This window comes from Ursus arctos, unplaced genomic scaffold, assembly GCF_023065955.2.
Source record: "Ursus arctos isolate Adak ecotype North America unplaced genomic scaffold, UrsArc2.0 scaffold_9, whole genome shotgun sequence".
Lineage (NCBI taxonomy): Eukaryota > Metazoa > Chordata > Mammalia > Carnivora > Ursidae > Ursus > Ursus arctos.
This window is the reverse complement of record NW_026623111.1, coordinates 11304872-11322511: the sequence shown is the minus strand read 5'-3', so window position 1 is coordinate 11322511 and position 17640 is coordinate 11304872. Positions and strand designations below refer to the sequence as shown.

Sequence of the window (17640 nt, the reverse complement as noted above, 5' to 3'; positions counted from 1 at the left end):
TCAGATGACCTCCCTTGTTCTTGAAGTTGCAACACCTAAGTAGGAACATTTCTTTGCTCTCTCTTGCCTTCAGTGTATAATCCAGGAATGGTGAAAATGAGTGTCATTTTAGTTGCAACCTGCTAAGTGTACAAAAACAAAGTTTGATTGCTTCCATGAACCATTTGCTGCTTTTGTGGATGCGGTGATTTTGAGATGGGAGTTTTTTTTTTTTTTTTTTTTTAATATACAGTTACGTCATTGTAGGTGCAGTGTTGTACTTCCTAAGGCTTATAGGACATACTGTGAAAAGTAACTAGTAAGCAATTATTTTTATAAGAAAAACTTCTTATTTGTATGTTGCACTTGAATTGTCTAGTTGAATTCAGCATAGGTTATGCTTGTGGGAATATCACAACTGAATTTGTTAGATTTGTTTTTGAGTATATAGATGTTACAGGGTGGGGGAGATAGGACTTCAGTTCATTTTTGTGATCTACCTACTTGCTTTTCTTGTTTAATTTTGACAACTTCTTGAAATAATTTAGGTGATGGGGTAAAGTTAAATACCAAAAATCTTTTGCATTTTGTTAGGATGTTAGAATTCGTTTCATCTTAACTTGTTTTGAGTATATAAATATTAAAGTGTTCCAAAGGAGCTACTACATTCCTTTTGTTGAATGTAATTTTTTCTTGATAAATGAGTGGTAATTTTCAATAAATAAATTTTAATGAAGATATCTGACTTTGAAAGATTTACAAGAAAATTGACAGCACTTGTGTAATCCAATATTAAGTCTCCTTTTACAGCTTCTTAAAACATGATTTTGGGGAAATGGAAATCCTTTAAAGTTTATAGGGTGACTTGTCATATTAACTTATGTACCAGAGTTCCAGCCAGTTGCTCTTAAAGCAATGCTCTGATGGCATTTTTTCCTTAAAAGGACGTATGGACAACCTAGAAAGTGTTAGAATAAAGTTGCATTGTATCCAGTTTTGCAAGATGACACGACTGATCCAATATCTTTTACTACAGTTCAATTCGTACAATAAATATTTAATGACTGCTTATGGGACCCCCTCTTTATTTTTATTTTTTCTGAAAGTAGTTAATGTGTTTTATACATGGTCTTAGAATAATAGGGAGCATATTTAGGTGACAAACTATATTTTAAATATTTGGGTAACAGTTAACTAAAAATGTATTTATCAGAAAAAAGCTTAATATAGTTAGCTACTAGATTACTAACTAAAGAAGTAAATACTGATAATCAGCAGTATTCATTAAATAATGAGTGATAAGTAAAGCAGAATGACCTGTTTCCTAAGTACTCGTAGAGATTTTGGAGAAGATAAGTTAGTATCAGATACTCATAATATTGGCTGTGAGCAAGCTACTGTACTAAGCATGGATTTAAAAATGCCGGTTTTATTCTTCTGAACGATTCCTCATGACATTTAAATTTGTGATTAGATTGATAAAGTTAAGATTTAAACATAAAAGAAGTCTTCTTTGCCATAACATTTAAAAACAACTCTGTCATTTAAGAAGTGTTAAATGGAATTGCATAGTTTTGGAGCTCTGAAGAACACTTGAACAATGATAGCAAATAAAATTTTTGTACTGATGTGCATTTCAATGTCTGTATAATTTATGAATTAAGATAGATTAGCTCATAGTTGTGGAGGTGACACAGTCTCAGATGATTTGCTCTCTTATGTTTCTAATTTAAGTTAAAGAGGAATTAAAGGTAAGTGAAGGTAAGTGCAGATATACAGCATAAATAATATCCTTAAAATCCAGGAAAAACAAATCAGTCAATAATAAAAATTTGGGAAAATAACTGTAGTTAACATTATAGCTCTTTTTAGCTAATATTTAAAAAATGCTTTCATACAAATTTATTTTTTTACTATGCATTTAAAAATTTTATTTAATGATTATGCCAGTTTTATTTTCCTATTTTATTATTCTTTAATGTAATTTAGCCCTCAGCCCTCATATATTACAACCACTTGAATTTTCTGTTTTATATTGAGATAGACATTTGCTGGTGATGAGTCAAATATTTAAAGGGAATGGCCTTTTGAGTTGTCAGTGTCTGTGGAAGCACAGCTGTCTGCTGGAGATATTTGGCAAAATAACATACGAGATATCTTAGCTGTATTTCTGTCTAATGCTGGCTCACTTATCTCTTGTCCATTTATTCCCTTTTCTGAACAGTCCTTCTGTGATGCCTAAGAGTCTCACTGTTAACATTGCTTGTAATTTTCATGCTTTGGAAATTGCTGTTCTCTCCTGTTTTCTACATTATGAGACTAACCTTAGTTAAAAATGGTGGTTGCCTTCACTTTTGCTTTTCCCCAGGCCTTTAATAGATAAAATCTCCTAGTGGTTGAGCTCACTTCCGTGACTATTAGGATCGGACACCTGATCTGTAATTGACCTTAAGATGGGATTGTAGTTTTGAGATCGTATCATAGGTACTGTTTAAGTCCTTATGGGCTTCTCTAGGTAGATCCTGCTTTCTGATTTGAAAACACTGATGTATTAATTCCCTCTCTTCACTCTCCACTTAAAACTCAGATATTCTAGTGCATATTTGAAGGAGGGGCACATTTTATATCACTGTGAGTGAGGAATTTGTTTTGTGATGTTAATACGGAGGTGCTGACAGATAAGCAGCCTTACTTGCAACCTAATACGGGACACACAATTGTATTCCTCCATTTTTCTTCCCCTGTTATCCCTATTACCGTCCTTTAGACTTTGAGATCAAGTAGTGACCAGAGTGGCCCGGGCAGACCTGAGGTTGCTGAGCCTGTCTTTTGGGGAGGATGAGGACTAGCTGTGTGTATTTGGAAAGATAGGAATCTCTAGAATAGCTTCCTTGGTTGTATTGGCTCCTTTGAGTCTTCCTTATATTTCCTGCCTTAAAACTAGTAGCATATTTCACTTGCATTGCTTTCAGCCATCACTTAGGATTTTTCCCAGGTCATTATTGAATTCATTGTACAGTTTCTTCCTTACCATATTTCTGTCCTTTTAAAAAATAGGAATGTAGAAATTTTAAAGTATTTTAAGGGAGTTTTAGTTGGATAATTGTCTAAGGTCTCTGTGTCTCTTTCCTCTTATTTCTCCCTTTTTAAAAATTTGGAGTAGAATTACATACTGAGAAATAGATTTTTGTAAAATCCACCAGTTCAAGTATTTCACCCCAGGGACTGAGTGTCAGGCAGGGCAGTGGTAGCAAGGCAAGGGATTGGGTCTTGAAGAGAGGCACTAGGTGATCATCAGGCAGAGCAGGACCCAGCGTTTAGGGGTGCAGAAAGACAAGCTAAGAAGAGGTGGCGTGGAGGGTTGAGTAGTGTGTAAGGAAAGAGCTGAAAATATGCTCAGAAGGAAAACCTGGTCAAAGGTTGACAGTGGAAGAGTTTCAGACTACAGGGTTCCTTTCAGGACATTTCTAATAAATACAGTATATACTAGGACATTTTACTTTGATTTTGGTTAAGATGACTAAACTTGAGTCTTATTTTAAGGGACACTAATAACAAATACTACTTTATGAATTTTTTAAATATTTGACACATTATTCAACTTTTCATTTTAAAAATAGAACAGATTTTAATTTTGATTAAATAAAAATGGGCTTGTAATTCAATTCTGTATTTGAAATATTTTAAACTTTTTGTTACAGAAAATTTTAAACGTATGAACATGGAATAATACCGTGAAGCCGCATGTATTATTTGCTTTGACAGTTATAAAAGTGTGACCGATCTTCCATTGCCCACTCCCATACCCGCTCCCCATATCCCAGGCATCACATCTATTTTAAAATTAAACATAACATTTTTTGAAAATAAATGAAGTCGTAACCTATTGCAGTCCCACATATGCTTGTAAAGTTCATTAGCGTCTTTTCTTACTTAAAGATATATTATCATTTCTTTATTGAAATACAGGAACATTATACTTCATTGATTGTATATCCTAAGAGGTCTGCCCTTAGTATTTTGTGTGTGCCATTTCAGAAATACAAGGGAAAATTCTGGGAAATTTGAAATACGCACAGTGTTCTGTGTGTTTCACTGCAAGTAGCCATTTCCTTATGTCGGTGTTAGCACAGATGCCTTTTGCAGCGGACTGCTACTTTGAAAAACAAAACGAAGCTTATTTAAAATAGTTTCTGAGTTAAACTAGATACCGTCCAGAGTACTATGATTTTTCAGTTATAATCCATTTGACATAGCCTATAAAATGACATTTCATGTACTTTTTGTATAGGATCCTTACATATGACAAATGCAAGGATTTTGGTTCTGTTTGATGAGTAGAGAACGAATTAACTGCTCTTTGTTTGTTCATGGTGCAGACACACTGAAAGGCTTCGGTATACTGAAAACATCCTTTTGCACACTTGCCTGCCTTTACGAAAACTGTGATTCACTCAGAGAGCTTGATGTTTGCTTATGTGCCATGATACCATTTCTTTGATATTTCCTAATTCTCAGCTGTGTTCTCTAATGTATCTTTTATGTAGTGTCTGGGCAGCATAACGTGAAGGGGATAAAATGTGTTATTCCACAGTGTTGCATTCTTCTTGTGTAACTGATTCATAATTTTTATTATGTCTTCGGTATGTTTATTTAGCTAATCATTCATTATATACTTGATTCTGGAAGATAATTTCATTTAACCCTAGCCATTTATTCTGGCTGGAGCTGTTAAAAATACGGAAAACATGTTCGGTATTTAAGTTTAGACTGTAATGCTTTTGTGATTGCTCAATACTGGATTCTTTAGCTGATCTATGGAGGGGGCTGTTTCTGTCCTAAGTATATTTCTAGGAAGGATGTTCTGAGTATAAGAAATCTGTTAAGTTAGCTCGGCAGTCTTGCTTCTGTGGGTTATCTTTTTGTCTTAGATTTTTAGTTTGTTAAGATTGTTGCCAAAAAATTATTTCTTTCCCTTCTTCTTTCATTTAGCTTTTGGACCAGTTAAAGTAGAGCTGCTGCTGTTGGCTGTGTCTAATATTTTATACACTCACTGGGATGTTTTACTTCTGTGATAAATTATTACAATATAAATGTTATAAACATATTGCTAGTAAAAAAAAAAAAGTCAAATGTCTTAGCACTTTCATGTGATTTCTAAGAAATTTCCTCCTTTCACACATTTCTGTTTTTATACAGGTCCTCATGCTGATACCGCCAGCGGATGCCAGAATTTGCAGTGTGGTTTTCGAGCCTGCTGCCGCTCTGGCGAATGACCCTTGACTCCTGACCTTTGTCTACTTCATTTAGCTGAGCAGGCTTCCTTTCATGCACTTTACTTATAGCACATTTCTTGTGTTAACCATCCCTTTTTGAGTGTGACTTGTTTTGGCCCCATTTCTTACAGCCTCAGAAATCTTAATTTACCAGTCGATTGTACAGTGTTGTTTCTCTTGCAAATCATACTTTTGTTTTAGAAAGGGATTAGATCTTTTCAAAAGGGTGAGGGCAGTTTTATCAGTTTTCTTTTAAATGGAATGCTTTGAAAAGAATGTCACTAATGCCATGCCATTTGAAGTATTTTTTAGATTAATTTGAGTTTTAAAGCCAATGGGGTTATTGGTTCTCTTTATATATAAACACTGTACCAAGCTTTGCAGATCTTTTCAAATACACATTTTTGAAGTTTTATTTTCAAAGATTGCACATTTTGAAAACCAGTCTTTTTTCCATAATGTTTCCTTTGTTTGAACAATTCTCAGAGGGCCAATTCAAACATACCCACATATAAGATTCTTTAGGATAATAGAATAAATTGGCTTCTTGGTGTTAGCTCAGTGAGCTAGCAAAGTACCAATGTATTTGTATTTGCTTTCTTCAAATACTCTCGGTTCCTACCACTGTCCCTAAATTGTCAAATTTGGGAGGGATTTTTAAAAATTCCACAATCATTTGAAGAAATGTATCAATAAAATTTACTTTGAGGACTTTACCAAATAATTTTTTTGGTGTTTTGATTTCTGTTAGAAATCTCAGTTCAGGTTTATGTTAGTATAAAATAAATAGAACTAAATATTTTCTTTTGTGCTCCCATGAAATGATGATCCTGGTAGTTTTAGACAGATATCTAATTTTGTTGAGCTGAATTGTCCTTTTTTGAAATTAATTGTGCAGTAGTCAGAATCCGAATGTGTATGCCTATCTTCATTGCTATGTGAAGAGACAGTGGGAGTGGGGAACCTATCATTCAGAAAGGCACATATTGAATCAGTTTTATATAATGCTATATATTATTTTTATGTCCTGAAGAGAAGAGTCGGCAGCCTGCCATCTACTTTTGGAAATGCATGCAAGGCTGTGGAAGAGGAATTAATCTTGAAGTCTTGTTACTTGTTGTCCCAGGTATTCTTTTATTTGTTTTATTGAGGGATAGGTGGAGTAGGAAAGGTACAGACTAAGGTAGGCAGATTTCAGTTCAGGCTAAGAAAACTTCGTTTGAGACAGAGCTGCCGAAAGATGAGGGAAGAATCATTTGATGAGAATATGAACAGGGAGAATCCACCCATCTTTTAAGTCTCACTAATATTTGAATTAAACACTCCAGGGGAGACCAAGTCTGATGTGGGGGCACCTTTCTAATGGCTCTCTCTGAAGTTTTGCCTCTGGTCAGGGCTCTCTCATTGTGTCACGGTTGACACTTGCAAAATATTTCTTGCATGTAGGATAAGGCAGCTGTGTGAGCAGACCATCTTACCTTTGAACTTAGAACTCTTAGGTATAAGTAGTCATGGCTTTTGTGGCACTGTGGCACCAAGCCTTCTTTAAAAGTCTGGCATAAGCACAAAGTAAGAAATGATTTCTTGATTCCCTTAGAGAACTTGAAAGGAAATCTAAGCTTAGTGAGCACTACAGGGTCCGAAGTTTTATTTTGTAAGGTTGATTCTCTTGTAGTTACTCTGTTTTCATTTCCTTAAGTGTTGAATAAAGTTTATTTGAAAAGTTCATATCAGGGACTATTTCAAGAAAACAAAGTACAAGAATTCTTCTGGAGTGAGTCCATCCAACTCCATACTTCATCTTATCTGTATTTACATGAATCGTAAGTAAAGTTACTCATCTGTACTCCTCTCCCTGAGTCATCAAGTGAGGACTCAAGTTTATCCTCCATGTAGTCACAAAACAGTAATTTTTGGGGGAGAAATTTTGATAATGATTCAATGATGTTTCAGGAGTTGACTTAAATGTTATTCTTTAAAATTAACTGACTCGAGCAGGGTATCCTCAGAGGTACCAGGTGATTGAGGTGCCTTCCTTTTGCTTGTCCTGTGCTGCTTGATATTAGCAGACCATTAAATAGGACCCGGCAGTCTCGGACTACACTGACTTCAGTGTGTCAGTAGATCGTCCTATGGAGACTCACTGTTTTTCTACTCTTCCTCTCTAGTTGCATGGGGAGATCGACAATGTAATTTACATTTAATTTTTATACATTAACTTCAGGGTATAGTTAGTATTTGATGAAACAGTATAAGTACTTGGTTTAAATTTACCTTGGGTTTTGTGGTTGATTTAATGAATTTTTGGAACTGTTCATTCTTAGAATACAATACAAGTTATGTGAACTACTTTGGGCTGCCTGACAGACATCAGGTGCTCAGCGCTGGGCAGTGTTCTAAGTACCTATACTTACATATACTGACTTGTTTAACCAGTGAGAGGAAGTAAGTAATGTGATCATTCTGATTCTATATGTGGGGAAAATAAGTAGCAGAGAGGATAAGTAACTCGTCCCTGGATACCTTATAATGACAGGGTATTGCCTGGTAATGACTATTCTAGGTCAGTACTTGAACTCTTCCTTGAAGAAGAGTTCATAGTTGAGGTATCAGAGGCATGCAGACACATAATTGTAATATAATCTGATAGAGGAAGACAAAAGGGAATAAAGTAAAAGGTGAATGTTTTTCCGTAATTTATTTTTTATTTTTTTAAGTGAGATCCTGTTTCAGGTATATCACTAGTTCTCAGCTGGAGTCAATTTATTCCCTAGAGGACCTTAGACAATGTCTGGGAACATTTTGGTTGTCACAGTTTGGCAGAAGGAAAGGATGCAACTGACTTGTAGTGGTTGGAGGTCAGGGATGCTGCTCAACAGCCTCTAATGAACAGGTCAGCCTCCACAGGAAGAAAAAATTACTTGGCCCAAAATGTCAGTAGTGCTTCTGTTAAGAAATCCTGCTCTGTACATTTCTGTTTTGTATGTATCTTTCCATGTCAGCACATACATTTAATACCTTCTAAAGGCTCAGTATAATAGTAGCCGTGTTTGTCTTAGTCTGTTTAGGCTGCTGTAACAAAATACCATACACTGGGTGGCTTAAACAGCAAAGATTTATTTTTCCTATATCTGGACGCTGGGAAGTCTAGGGATAAGGTGCTGGCAGATCTGGTTTCTGGTGAGGGCTCTCTTCCTGATTTGCAGCGGGCCATTTCTTCTCATTGTATCCACACGTGGCCTAAGAAAGGAACCAAACTCACTCCTGTCTCTTCTTACAGTGGCATTCATCCCAACACAGGGCCTCTACTCTCATAACCTAATTGCCTCCCAAAGGACCCACCTCCAAATATTCCATTACATAGGGGATTTGAGTCTCAAGATAGGAATTTACTGGGAGACACAAACATTTAGTCCATAGCAGTGTATTAATTTTTTAAACAACTTCCCTTTTGGTGAATGTTTAAACATACTCCCCCCGACCCAGTACTATATTGTTTCAATAGGAGTGTGTGTGTGTCTGTATGGGCACATTTCTGTACATGTACGTGTTTGCTCAGTATTTCTATAGGATAAGGTCTTATGAGGTATTTGGTGTTAAAAATTTTGTATCACAAAGTTGTTCCTTCCCCCAGAGAAGTTGTGTTGTTTTGCTGGGTCTTAAAAGTATGATGGGTATTCTGCTGGACAGGCAAAGAAGGAGGGCTCCAAGTAGAAGGTAAGTACAAAGGCACAGAGGTGGGGAGCTCTTAGTGTGAGGGGGGACTCTGGGTAGCCTTGATTAAATGTGGGGTCAGAGTGGTAAGAGGTAAGGCAGACTACTAAATAACACTTTGAAAATAATGATAATTTTATTTCATTATTTACAAATTTCTTCTGATGTGATCAATATCACAAAAATATTCTCATACCTTAATTACAGTTTTTACATGATACGAAAAGTGTACAATGAAAAAATTACCTGTTGCGAATAAGGGAGGCAACATAAATCCAGACAGACAAAACATTTTTGGGGTATGGGTGGATATATACAGCTAAAGCAAATTCAACATTAGGAACATCGATATTATGTACTCCAGTGCTATACACTGCTTCAATTAAAGGCTTCAGTTCAGAATAGGGCATGTGAAGGGGAAATCCAGAGAACTGAAGGGAAAAACAACCAAGATTTGTAGTCATTAGTGAAGCTTGAAGATTTCATTGTATTTTTCCTCCATGTTTAAACATATACAATTCTTAATATTCTTATCTTCCTTCTGCATCTCTAAGTCATTTATTTAGTTCTGCTTTTCTATTTAGCTTATATATTAGCAATACAGAAAATGGAGAGGGGCCGAACGTCTTTTTTGTTCAGCTGCTAGCATATTGACTTGGTGTGTAAGACAGCTATTAGCACCCAGCCGCCCTCTACTGTTCCCTTCCCTCTGCCTGGTGATCCCTAGTTCGCATAGTAAGCCATGTAATTCCAGGGTTCTGGATTAATCCTAATCAACGCATTCTGTCCCCATGGCCACAGTGACTGGTCTGTAGGGATGGGCATGTGATCAAAGCGCATCTCAGGAAACTTGCTAGGAATGATGGCATACAGATGTGCTCTCCTGCTTTGGACAATATGTGCAGATGTGAGTCCTGCCTGGAGCTGTTCCAGCCATTTGGTTCCATGAAAAAAGTGAGCCTGAGGACGGTGCCATCATATGGAGGAGGGCAAGTGGGAAGACTTACAGAAGAGTGGCACAGCTCTGACAGCTACTCACCTCTGACTTTTACTTAAATAAGACAATAAATTCTTTTTGTTGCTCAAGCCTGTTTGAATTAAGTTTGTTACTTGAAGACGTCTTAGCTGAAAACCTAGTTTACTTATTTTTTAAAATTTATTCATTTTAGAGACAGACAAGTGGGGAAGGGGCAGAGGGAGAGAATCTTCAAACAGACTCCCTGCTGAGTGCGGAGCCCAACTTGGGGGTTGATCCCAGGACCCTGAGATCAAGACCTGAGCTGAAACCAAGAGTCAGACTCAACCGACTGAACCACCCAGGCGCCCCTGAAAACCCAATTTTAGTGAATAGAATTAAATGTCCAACTTGACTTCACGCTGTTTAGCCAACAAGGCTTACTGTCTTAATTTGAGACTGCTTTCTAGGTTTTATTATCCACACAGCACTACTGACAGACAGTGGAGAAGACATATCTAATGAGAATTTTTCTTAGCATTGAAAAGCAATTAGTTATAAAATCATATCCTTAAAACTGATCAAGAGCAGTTGGTTTCACCTTTATGCACAGTTGAGTCTAATACGATTTATCCAGGTGTTTTAATTGTATTTAATACTCTTGAAATGCATTTTATTAAAGGTATTTTCATTTCACAGTCTTACAGCATTTTCAGTTTATAGAGGCATTTTACTGTTTAATAATAGCTTGATTACTGAGATTTGAACTTTTAATTACATCTTTTACTCTATGCTGCTTCATGTATGTACTGTGGAGAGCAAAGTCGTTTTGATTCTCTAAAAATCCATTACCAAGCAATTTCCCATTTGAAATGAAATCCACAGACTCAGAGCCATTTGTACTTACCCGATAGTCCCCCAGCTGTTTGAGCAGCTCTGCTCTGTGGTCATCTTCTACGTCTTCTCCTCGACTTCTTTCTAACACAGGCAAGAAATGCCGTAGAGCGGAGGTACAGTATCTGTTCCATCTAGTCAGATGGCGTGGCCTCCAGTCCATGATTTTTTCTTTTAGTATTTTTTCAATCCTGTTTATAAAAAAGAAGCTCTATTTTTTGCAGGTGTGACCTTTGTGAACAAAGATACAGTTTGAATGCAGTGGGGATTCAGGTGGAGTTGTCATTCACTAGGGATAGCTTATGTTGAAAGCCTTAAATATTTGTAGGGCTTTTAATGGTGCATATTGATTCTTTACCCTGTGGTGTGACTTCTGTTTATGAGGATTATTTATCTGAATTTCCTTAAGACTGTTCTTAGGATATCCATCATCACGAAACTTTACATCCTAAAGCTCCAATACCTATCGTATTAGCTACAAGGCAAGATGTCAAAAATTAAGTTGCAAACACAAAATAAAGGAAAATAGCTAACATTTATTGAGCCTCTATTTACCAGATGCTTTCTATTCATTTTTATTTAATCCTAACAGTGACTGTGAGGGAGATATTGTCTCAATTTACTTATGTGGGGACAATTGGAGGTAGGGTGAGTGATTTGACAAGGGCAGGGAAAACTAAGGTTTGAGTTGAAACCCTGCCAATTCTAAAGCCTCTTGAGCATCCCTAACCAAATGCACAGATTTCGGGGACCTAGCCAGCTCCCCACTGCTTAGGATCACCTCATTTGGCACATTATACGTATTTTTGTTCTGGGTTTCAAGATGATCTGAGCAAGAGTATGGTTGAATTGCCATGTATTTCATCAATACTGGATAAATAAAAATGTGGGTCTAATTAATAGTATCCTGAAACTATCAGAAGAAACAAAGACGTTTTGGGGAATTAGTTGTTCTAGGTAGGGATCTCCAGTAAGACTATTTAAAATTTGAAATTGAGAATAAATTGGAGTCTTCTAGTAATAATACTTTAGAAAGGGTCACATTTATTCTTGAGTATTTGACATGCTGCTCATTACACAGCTTGATACAGTAGAAAGGGCACACAGACTTTGAAATCAGAAAGATTTGACAGGGTTCAGAAGCCCCCTCTGACACTTAACGAGTATGTCGACGCCTTTGAACCTTGGTTTCCACATTTGCAAAACCAGAAGAGTAAAGTTTTGTTTTACAGGGTTATAAGGATTATAGGGACTCTTACCAGCCTTCTCCATGTGTTAGATTTATAAACTAGCTGAAGCTCAGTAAGCCACTAATTGGACAAAAGAGGCATATTTAATTAAGCTGAGGATTATGATAGGTCTGAACAAGACCCATGATGTGATTCTGAGCTCTCATCTGAGGCGACGTTTTGGGAGAACTACCTATCGTTGCTGGAGGTCACTTCTGTTCGTTGCGCACCATGCTGATGCGAAGGCCTCCCTTTGAGCTATGGGATATAGAAATCACATCTGTATCTGGTATCTGTCTATAGACATGAACTAAAGTTTAATTGCTCGAATTATTGATCCAGGCTGAGAATTGTTTACTTTGGTATTACACTCCTGGTGACAGATTGCATGTGGATTTATGGGTATCATATGACCTGTCTTGTAGCTCAGCTGCGGCCGCTTTGTCTGTGCACTGGTAAATTAGTTCTTCTGGCTGTAAAAGAGAAAATCGTTCAGAAATTCTAGAAAACACTTAATTTGAATAGCTATCCATTCTTTCCTAAGTCTTTTAAAAAATTATGAAATCTGGGACATTCCTTCAGATACAGAGGATGGTATCATGGTTACCAATGTACCCATGACCCACCTTAAGTACATGATCACAAATAAATTATAGTGCTGTGTAGTTCTTAATTTCGTCTCCTTTCTCTCTCATCATAGAAGTAGCTATGACCTGAATTTGTGTTTCAGCACTTTGATTCAACATGTATCTACTGTGTGCCAGGCACTTTCATAGGTGATGGGAATATATCCATGAATAAAAATCCTGCCCTCCTGGTGTTCACATCACAGTTGGTGGAGATAGGCAAGTTAATAAAATGCATTTATGATTTTATTACAGATTTATGTATCCCCAAACAATATGTTGTTTTGGTTTGGGTGTTTTCTAAACTTTTTATAATTTTTTTTTTTAATTCAAGTATAGTTGACACAATGTTACATTAGTTTTGGGTGTACAAAGTAGTGATTTGACAAGTCTATGTAATAGTTTTATACCATGAATACACAGCTTGCCTTTTCTCCCTTAATGTATTTAGAGATAATAACATCCACATTTTTAGAGTGCTAAGATTTATTAATGTTTGATTTGTGTAACTACTATAAAATATTCCATTATGTACTCTACATAATTTGTCCCTTCTGTAATTCCAGTTCTTAGGCTATCATAAACTATGTTTCTATAAAAAATCTTGTGTCACCTTGTACACATGGAAGAATTTCTGTAGGGCACTGTTTTTTAAACCTTTCTTTTGGAAATGTCTGGATCACAGTAAAAAATATATATTAACACTCACTATACACATACATATGTATATAGCTAACAAATTAAACAAGTTTTAGTAAAATTCATGCTTACTACTTAAGTCTTGCCACTGCCCTCTAAATTAATTTTATGAGCCCCTACTGGATCATGCCCTGTGGTTTGATTCATGTTTTAATAGCAGTCGTGAAATTCAGTCATTAATTGAGTGAATTCAGAGACCAGCATTTAAGAAATTAAATATTTTGAGGTACTTTTTTGAGGTTCATCATATCAAAACTTCACATATACTTTCATGGTATGGTGGCAATTTCTTATTGTGAGTTCGGCTCAACTAAGTTTGAAAAACATTATTTTTGACTGAATATCTAGGAGTAGAATTAAGGGTCAAAAAATATCTGACTACGCAGTATAATGATTTCAAATTCCTTACTACTTTGTCTACATTTTTTTTAAGGGGGGGTGGGGTGGGAGGGACAGAGGGGGAGAGAGAATCTTAAGCAGGCTCCACACCTATTGTGGAGCCCTACCCGGGGCTTGATCTCATAACCCAGAGATCATGACCTGAGCTGAAATTAAGAGTCAGACACTTAGATGACTGAGCCACCCAGGCAACCCCTTTGTCTACACTGTAAATAAAAGAATTATATACCTGGACACTAGAAAGGCCAGGATATGGAAGACTTCTTGAAAAGAAAGATTTCCATAGCTTGGGCTTGGTGACATCAAAATTTATCCGTAGTGGGGAGTCGTATTGTTGAGTATTAAACCAGATCTAAAAAAGAAAAGGCTACGTTAGCATCAATGGCAGCAGATACATATACATGCGTGTGTATGCATGTATGTATAGAGGAGGCCGAGAGACAGCAAGAGGACATGCAGGGGGCACATTTTTTTTTTCTGCATATTTTGATTTTTAAACCAGCATGCATTTTACAATCAGAGGCATCATAAAATGGTCATTGGCCACTTTTTCATATTTTGTATATCTGAAGTTGAGGTGCACCTTACCACTGATTGTAGGTTGATGAAATAAGATAGTTCTGGTAAGAAAATTAAAACTTTTTAGAAGATAGACAAGGCTATTCCTTTCTCAGTCTGGCTTTTCCTAACTTGGTTCTTCCTAGCTGCCTGAAAGAGTTAGGTGTCTACCTCTTTCCTCCCACAGCACTCTGTAATCTCTGAATGGCACCTGTCTTGTTGAGGCATGTGGCATATGGTTCTGGAATCAGTCCACTTGGATTTGAATTCTGGCTCCAACATTTATTAATGGTGTGACCTTAGATGATTTTTTAAAAAAGATTTTATTTATTTGTCAGCACAAGCAGGGAGAGCAGCAAGCAGAGGAAGCAGCTCCCTGCTGAGCAAGGAGCCCGGTGTGAGACTCGATTCCAGGACCCTGGGGTCATGACCTGAGCCAAAGGCAGACGGTTAACTGACAGCCACCCAAGCATCCCTTGGATGATTTATTTAACAACTTTGTACTTCATTTTCCTCCTCTGTGAAACTGGGATAATAATACCTACCTCACGGTTGTTGAGGTAAATTAGTTAATTCACCTCTTAGAACAATGCCTGGTACATAGTAGGTACTCAGTAATTGTTAAATTTATTACTGTTATTGGTGTTTGTCATTGTTAATAATTGCCTGTCCATCCACCTGCCGCCTCCCTAGATACGGCATTTTCTTGAGGACATTTGCCATGTGCCTTATTCACCACTGTATCTTCAGTGTTTAGCATAGCTTCTGGCACATAGTAGGCATATTGAATGACTGTGTGCATCAGTGGAAAATTTGTCCATTCAACATAGTTACCAAGTATCTACTACGTTTGGGCTCAGTTTCAGCCGGGAGGGATAAAGTAGTGAACGGATCAAAGTTCCTATCCTTATGCAGTAGCTAGTGAGAAGATAATGTGAACAAATAAGTATATATATGGGATTTCGGATGATGTTACATGATGCAGTAGGTTCTATCACTGACCTCAATTCTTCACCCCTTCCTATATCTACACTCTGCCATGTTACTTTGCAGTTCCTCCCACTAAAAGGGTGGAAATGTATTTCCCTGCTCCTTGATGCTTGGTCAGTAGGCCGACAGAAGTGTTAGTGTGTAACTTCTGAGTCTAAGCTTAAGAGGCTTTGTATGTTTCTGTCTGCCTTTTTGTACTTCTGCCATTGTCGCTGCCAGTCCCAAAATAAACACACGTGAATTCAGCAGAGCTGTCCCAGCTGACCCAGAGACTCATAAGAATAACTATTTGAAGCCATTTAGTTTGGGGATGGGTTTTTACTATCTTTACCGTGGCAACAGCTAACTGCACAAGGGCTGTGGAGAAAGCATGGGAAGGCATGAAATTTCAGGATGGGCAGGGAAATTCTTGCCGGAAAGATGACATTTGATCGGAAATGCAAGAAGTGAGGGAGAAATTTATGAAGATATCCAGTAAGGGGAAAGGTCATCTGTGCAGAGGAAACAGCAAATGCAAAACCTGCTAGATGTGTTGAGCAGTGAGGAGGACGGTAGCTTTAGAGGAATGAGCGATTTGGAGCAGGTAAGAGATGTCTCAGTGGGGGATGGGGAGGGTGGCGGGGTGGCTTGTCAGGTCATAAAAGGCCTTGTGGCTTATTTTAAAGATTTAGACTTTGATTTTGGAGTGAGCTAGGAAGCCACTCTAAAGAGTATTTTAAGCAGAGGGGTGACATAGTCTGTCTTCCATTTTCACACTAACGTTCTCTGCTGTTTTGAGACTAGACCCAAGGGCGTAAGGGCAAATAGTGAAGTCTCCAGTTAGGGGGCTATGTCGGATAATCAAGAGCTACAGTAGTGTGGATCAAAATAGTAGCAGTGAAATTGGTGAGCCATGGTCAGATTCTGGATGTACTATGAAACCAATAGTATTTGCTGATGAATGGGATGTGGGAGAAAGAAAGGAATCAAAGGTGACTATAAGGATTTTGGCCCAAGTAACTGGACTGATGGAATTGCCCTTTATTGAGATCAGAAAGACTGCAAAAGGAAATGGAGAGTTCAGGTTTGGGCATATTAAGTTTGAGATGTAGGTCTGGCATCTGTGTGAAGATGGTGAGTAGGTAGTTGGATATTTGAGTCTGAAGTTCCGGGAACTAGGTGAGCTGCAGAGACACATTTGGGGATGAACAGCATATATATGTTCCCAGGGAGGAAGTATAGAGAGAAAAGATGTTTGATGAGATTGAACTTTGAGGATCTGATTTTTCAGATTTGGAGAAATAATGAAAAAGCAGCAAAGGATACAGAGAAATGGCAGCCAGTGAGGTTAGGGAGGCTTTGAAACTTGGAATTCAAATCAAATTGTTTTAAGAAGGCAAGGTCTTTAAGAACTACAGTTTGGCCTTAGGGTAGGGAATATGCAGAAAATTGGTGGGAAATAGTGCTGGAAAAAGTTGAGGTCAGATTATATAGGACTTTGAAATCCAAGGTGAGATGTTTGTTCTTAAATCTGTATGTAGTGAGGTACCTCCAATACTTTTTGAGCCATAGAATGGTGAAGCTGAATGTTCAGAAACTTAGTCATCAGTGTACCAAATGATTGATTGAATTGGAGAGATTGTTTATTTGGTTATTTATAATTAACCAGTAATGTGGGGTGAAACAATAACGGCATGGCCTAGGAAACACAATGGGTAGAATCTATATGATTTGGTATCTTTTAATAGGATAGAAGTAGGAGGAAGTAAGGGAGAGAGAAAATCAAGGACAATTCTGAGGACTGAATCTGGGTTACTGACATCCACAGAAACCAGAAGCCAGGAAGAGGAGCTGGTTTTGGAGGCAAGGGGGAAATAAATGATTTGAGTTTCGGATGTGCCAGGTTTGAGATTTTTTTAAAAGGATTTATTTATTTATTATATCGAGAGAGAGAGAGTGAGAGAGAGAGAGAGAGAGAGAGAGGGAGGGAGAGAGAAGTTGTGCATGAGCAGTGGGAGGGGCAGAGGGAGGGAGAGAATCCTTGAGCAGACTCCCTGTTGAGCATGGAGCCAAGGCAGGACTCTCTCCTAGGACTCTGAGATCATGACCTTAGCTGAAACTAAGACAACTGACTAAGCCACCCAAGTGCTCCCAAGTTTGAGATTTTGGTAAAGCACTTGGGTGTCTCCTAGACAGTTGAAAATTCAGTAAAGAAAGATTCTGGGGCTAGTGACAGGATTATAACTTCTCTGTCTGGATAGCCTAGATAGAGTTACAGTTAATAATAATAGGTGTGGGGGCGCCTGGGTGGCTCAGTCGTTAAGCGTCTGCCTTCGGCTCAG

The 17640-nt window shown here is 37.5% G+C and overlaps 2 protein-coding genes across 13 annotated transcripts in view; one reads left to right on the top strand and one right to left on the bottom strand.

Moving 5' to 3' along the window:
- The window catches only part of FBXL5 (F-box and leucine rich repeat protein 5), a 54149-nt gene extending 48173 nt beyond the window's left edge, over nucleotides 1–5976 (top strand). For all 7 annotated transcript variants that reach the window (XM_026514434.4, XM_048211970.2, XM_057309755.1 and 4 more), the window contains one exon: nucleotides 5179–5976. In XM_026514434.4, coding sequence (XP_026370219.1) covers nucleotides 5179–5255 — 77 coding nt within the window. In that variant the 3' untranslated portion in view covers nucleotides 5256–5976. The remainder of the gene's footprint in view (nucleotides 1–5178) is intronic.
- Nucleotides 5977–9086: 3110 nt separating this feature from the next.
- The window catches only part of CC2D2A (coiled-coil and C2 domain containing 2A), a 129579-nt gene continuing 121025 nt past the window's right edge, over nucleotides 9087–17640 (bottom strand). For all 6 annotated transcript variants that reach the window (XM_057309750.1, XM_057309751.1, XM_026514430.4 and 3 more), the window contains 4 exons: nucleotides 14001–14123; nucleotides 12462–12520; nucleotides 10832–11009; nucleotides 9087–9400 (listed from right to left, as the gene is read on the bottom strand). In XM_057309750.1, coding sequence (XP_057165733.1) covers nucleotides 9212–9400; nucleotides 10832–11009; nucleotides 12462–12520; nucleotides 14001–14123 — 549 coding nt within the window. In that variant the 3' untranslated portion in view covers nucleotides 9087–9211. The remainder of the gene's footprint in view (nucleotides 9401–10831; nucleotides 11010–12461; nucleotides 12521–14000; nucleotides 14124–17640) is intronic.